The sequence below is a fragment of the Sinocyclocheilus anshuiensis genome, unplaced genomic scaffold, assembly GCF_001515605.1.
Source record: "Sinocyclocheilus anshuiensis isolate Anshui unplaced genomic scaffold, SAMN03320099.WGS_v1.1 scaffold2429, whole genome shotgun sequence".
Classification (NCBI taxonomy): Eukaryota; Metazoa; Chordata; class Actinopteri; order Cypriniformes; family Cyprinidae; genus Sinocyclocheilus; species Sinocyclocheilus anshuiensis.
In genome coordinates, this window is record NW_015552716.1 from 74,545 (window position 1) to 80,054 (window position 5,510).

Consider the following 5,510-nt stretch of genomic DNA (forward strand, 5'->3'; position numbering starts at 1 on the left):
ACAACAGGCCAATCAGAAGAGAGGCTCATGAATATTAATTAGACAGGCCAAAATCGACCTGTTCTCAGCAGAGCTCCAGAGAGAGGAGCTGTAAAAATATATTGAGATGGTTTTTGGTACTTATACCGCAAATATATATTCTTAAGGACATCAAGACTTAAAATAAAACTCCAGAAAGGTGTAAAATATGTGACCTTTAAGTTGTCACTTTGGACAGTCCACAATTATTATTGTTATTATTTTGTGATTGATGAATCATGGTCCAGCTAGACAATCTGGCTAATGCATCTTGTGAATTATATGAATGAGCATCAAATGAACACGAAAACAGGCATGAAACAGGTATATCCAAAACCTTTTAAATGGCAGAAAAAAAAGGAATATTAAAAAAAAGCATTCCAATACCCAGGGTCTATAGTTTTATACCTTTGAGTGCACCAGCTGAGCAACTGTGATTGAGATAAATGGAAATGCTAAGGCAAAGCTTTTCATGTGCCAGAAGAGGGCAGAGTTGATTGCACATTGTGTAGCAAGTGGCTAGTAGCAGTTCACCTTGTGTTGGGCCGGCCCTCCCAGATAAAAAAAAAAAAAAAGAAAAGAAATAAACGTAAGTTGTACTAATATAGATGCATGTATTATGTTTTTATTATTCTATACTAAGTGCATAATAAATGTATTATTTTGGAACAACTTTAAGTATTTTAAGTGCTCTTTAAGATATGCTTAAGATGAACTTTTAGCTAATTGCAGTATATTTTAATATATTTAGTTGTGTTAAAATGGAACAACTTCAAGTATCTTTAGTGCAATTTTATTGTACTTCATATGATTTAAAATATGCTTTTATATTTCTTGAAGTACAGTTATAATATATTTTAAGCTTCACTTATTCACATAGCATTTCAGCTCATTACAAATGCATTACCAGCACATTATTAGTTTGTTAAAAGCAAACTACCTTCTTTTCAGCATTCTAAAATGCTATATTAAGAAGCACAAAAAACATTAAATGAGAATGACATACACGTACACACACTTTCACATATAGAAAACTTTAATGTACTATATATTGTGTACATTACAACAATTAATTCCTTGAGTACATTTAAAAAGTACAGCTGCATATACAAACTCTTGACCAAAATAATTGTAATAAATTATAATAAATTAAAATAAAGATCAGGGAAATGCTATAACAGAACTAATTCAATCAATTGTAGAACATTTGTTATATTACTGGAAAGTACACTATGAATATTCTATCACTGAATAAAAATGCATAATGCAATTTTATACACACACACATATATAAAAAAGTTACTGAAAAACAAAGTGCAGAAGTGAATAAAGTGCTTTTTTTTTTTAAGTAAAGCAAATGACTAAACTGAACAAAGAAACAGAACATTTCAAATGTCACCATCGTCATCAAGTGGAGGATCACTTTTCTGTGAGTACGACTTGTTGCATTTTCTGCATCTGCGGGCTTGCAATTCAGACACTGTAGTCTTTGAAAACTGCTTCATCACAGGGTCTGTGAAAGGAAAAATAATGAATCAATGGTTTTGAGTGGTATTTTTGAATCTCATATGTATTATAATTTGCATAGATATGCATAGAATTTCTTTGGGGCTGTTTACACCTGGTCACTTCATACGTTTTCTCTGGTGTAAACAGGCCCTTTGACTGTTCTCAGTTTACCTTTCAAAGCTTGGACTAAATCCACATCAAGCTTGACATGAGCATCCGTTTTATCCTCTTAACTGTCGTCACCATACAATACTCTGTGTTACATTGAACATAAGGTTAAAGAGGCTCAACATCTCTACAACAGAAGTGCTGAAACCAGAGTTAGCATGACACTCAGAGCTCCAATAGTCACTTTATTAGGAAATATGTCAGCCAGAATTAAAGGGATAGTTCACCCAAAAATTAAAATTCTGTCATTAATTACTCACCCTCGTTCCAAACCCATAAGATCTTCGTTCATCTTCGGAACACAAATTAAGATATTTTTGATGGAATCCGAGAACTCTCTGACCCTCCATAGACAGCAAGGTAACTACCACAGTCAAGGCACAGAAATGTAGTAAGAACATCGATAAAATGGTCCATGTGACATCAGTGGTTCAACCATCATTTTACAAAGCTACGAGAATACTTTTTGTGCGCAAAGAAAACAAAAATAACAACTTACGATGCTAACACGACGCATGCTATAAATTATTCTTTCTGCCAAATGGACAATGTTTTTATAGTTGTTATATGACAGACAAATGCCACTACCTAGACTTTAAGCAACCATATACCCTGTGCATATAGTTGCTAGATAACTAGCTAGTACGTGTCAGTGTCGTGTTACAGGTGTTACATCGTCTAATGTTAGCATTCCACATGTTAGCTAACATTTGCAAATGCACACCAGCACTATCAACTTAGCAAAAACTCAGAAGTGAACTGAAAGTTAGTTAAACAAATAGCTAGTAAAAACTTACCACCGAGGAGCAGTGTTTCCGCGATGAGTATCTTCATCTATACGTGCTTGCTTTGACTTGGGAGCTGACCTGGTTTTCTAGTCAGGAAAATAAAATTAAGCGAAACTGGGATGATTTCTGCAGAAAACATGTTACCATCTCAAAAACATAGAGCCGTGTGATTGGACCATTACCTGCAAAGCCGATTTAAAAAGTTCGGCTCTGATTGGTCAAATTGAATGTAGCTACTGCGCTTAAAAAAAGCTTTCGACTGGCAATGACAAGTAACAGAAATTAAATACTTAGAGTCACAAAATAATGAGGTTCCAAATCTACACACATAGACGCTTTAAGAAGCTGGGAAAAAATAAAGATGTAACAATGAATGTTCTATTTAATTAAACAGTTCACTTTTATTAAAAACCGTAAATACACTAAATGTCACAAAAGTATGCTTGTGTTTTAGCATATTTCTTAAAAGCGCAACTAAGCATATATTTATTACCAAAGTACTTCTAGTATACTTTTTAAAAATACATTAAAATGCAATTCAGTACACTTTTAACACATTTCAAGTAAGCATGTTAGGAGTACAACTGTACTATAAATATATCTGAATTTCAAGTACATGTTTAATACATTTAAGAGTACTTCTTTTTCACCTGGGCTAACTTGTAAATTAAGTGATCTTTCAACATTTGTCTAGCTTTGATGCTTGCTGACGTTTTTTGCTCCATGCTTGCAGTTGCATAATTATCACAAAATCTTTTTAAAGTAGTTTTTCTTTGTTTTTGTGCTCTCCACAAAGCTTTCTGCAATTATCCCTCACTCACTTGTTTTCTTCTCGCATCTACTTTTGCCCCAGGCAAATTAAAGTCTACAAAAGGGGAGATCATTCTTTCTTTGCTGGGAAAGTGTGACTCTGCACTAAGTCTCCCACACTCTCTGTTTTTTCACTCTGTGTGTGTGTAAAGTCATGGAATTGATTATGTGGTTGTGGGTGATGGGATTTATTGTAGAGATGGTCAGTGTTTGTGGTGCAGGCCTGTCCTGTGGTCTGCAGGCCAGATTTGTTTCAGAAAGTCTGTATAAAGAGGGAGATGTGATCATCGGTGGTCTATTTCCAGTTCATGTTGAAGCACCAGAGCCTTATCATGCTTTTACTCAAATAAAGCATATTTCTCGCTGCCAGGGGTGAGTATTTAATATTAACTTAAAGACAACATAACTGTTTAATGTGAAAATGGTCTCTCTAGAGGGTTTTTGTTGACTGTAATTCAGCACAACCTTAACTGACCCTGATATTCTACTCAGCCTAAAATAATAATATATTGTTTTATTGTATATATTTCAACATATTAGAATTATCACATAAGAATAACATTTTTTTCTGCTATATATTCATTCAGTTATTCCTCAAATTAACAAAACTTTACATTTTACATTTTCTTTCAGTGTTGACCTTCGCTCATACCGCTGGCTCAAAACTATGATCTTCACAGTGGAGGAGATTAATCGGGATCCTGTCCTGCTTCCAAACATTACTCTGGGGTACCTGGTAGCCGACACTTGCCTAGCTGAGGGCACAACACTGAGTGCTGCTTTAGCTTTGGTAACAGGGCAGGAGGGAACAGTGTCGGGAGCAGAATGCAGCGGGGCACCAATGGTGCCTGTCATTATCGGTGACGCTCGTTCCTCTGCCTCAATAGTGGTGGCTGACACGCTGGGAGTGTTTGATATCCCCATGGTATAATAAATTATTTATTTATTTTTTGGAAGTCACATTTAAAAATCATTTACTGTGACTTTTAAAAAAGTGTTATTCTTCAGTGTGTTATACTTTTAAAGATCATTATGTTCCATTGACAGCCATAAAAGCTTTCCTAGTATTCACTTTACATTTTTAAGTACATTTTCAAACATTTCCTAAACTGGAATATCCATATACAGTACATCACTGATAAAATTCACTTAAAATGCATATTTAAAGACAGTAGAGTTGTCTTGAATTTCATAATAATCTCTCCAGTAACGTAAAAAGGTTTACATGTATATTGAAACTAAGCATTCCTCTAAAGCTCTTAGGCTACAATGAAAACAAAAAACAAAAACAAAACATTTTTAAGTATAATAATTGTATTATCTATTATTTACTGAACTGGATTAGTTGGGTGAATAACATTAAAAATTATACCATTGTTGACAATGACAGTGTGTGACAATGATCCAGTCAGAGCGAATCTCCAGTTAACAGTTCTGTGAATTCACAAGTTTGACTAAAAATGAGCCAAAAATGTGAGGTCTTTGGAGCTTGAGTGTGCCTCATGACTGATGGTGCGAAGAGTAGGTTACTAATGCCGAATTTTAGAATTTGTTATTATAAATGAAAATCAAATTTAGGTCACGACTGCCTGTTGTTTGTGAACTAAAGCTGCTGTAAAAGGGCTCTTTAAGCCTTCTGTATGAAATGCTTGAATGTAGACATGTTCACATTTGTGTATTATCATCTGAAGGGGGAAGTTCTTTTTTTTTTAATTACATTAAAATAACGCAAATTAATGCCCATACATCTACCCTGCTGCCGTTGCAGTTTCAAATGATGTAAAACTAGTATTGCATAGAGTTCTTCTACATTAAAAATCAAGTACTTTTGTACTTTTACCCAAGTTAAGTTGAAAAGGAGTGCTTAATATTTTTACTGGAGTAATATTTTATTAGGGTATCTGTACTTTTACTCAAGTACTTGATTTGTATACTTTGTCCACTTCTGACTTTGACATGCTGAAATTGTTGCTCTGATACATTTTAGAGAGTAAGCAACTGTTATTTACTGTAGTTTATCCAATGTTTATTGAAAACTCTTTGTATTAAGTTAAATGTTTAAATAATTGTAGTAAGCATAACATTTCTAAGCATAAAATATTTGGTGAATTTTTTTACACTGTTTTTATCTAGATTTTGATCTGTGTTTTGTCTGTCCAGGTGAGTTATTTTGCATCCTGTGCTTGTCTCAGTGACAGTCGCAGATTTCACTCTTTC

The 5,510-nt window shown here is 34.0% G+C and overlaps 1 protein-coding gene across 1 annotated transcript in view; it reads left to right on the top strand.

The window, feature by feature from the left end:
- Positions 1–3,459: 3,459 nt before the first annotated feature.
- LOC107667795 (extracellular calcium-sensing receptor-like) overlaps positions 3,460–5,510 on the top strand; it is an 8,840-nt gene continuing 6,789 nt past the window's right edge. Inside the window, exons 1-3 of the mRNA XM_016459514.1 lie at positions 3,460–3,665; positions 3,927–4,218; positions 5,454–5,510. Coding sequence (XP_016315000.1) covers positions 3,460–3,665; positions 3,927–4,218; positions 5,454–5,510 — 555 coding nt within the window. The remainder of the gene's footprint in view (positions 3,666–3,926; positions 4,219–5,453) is intronic.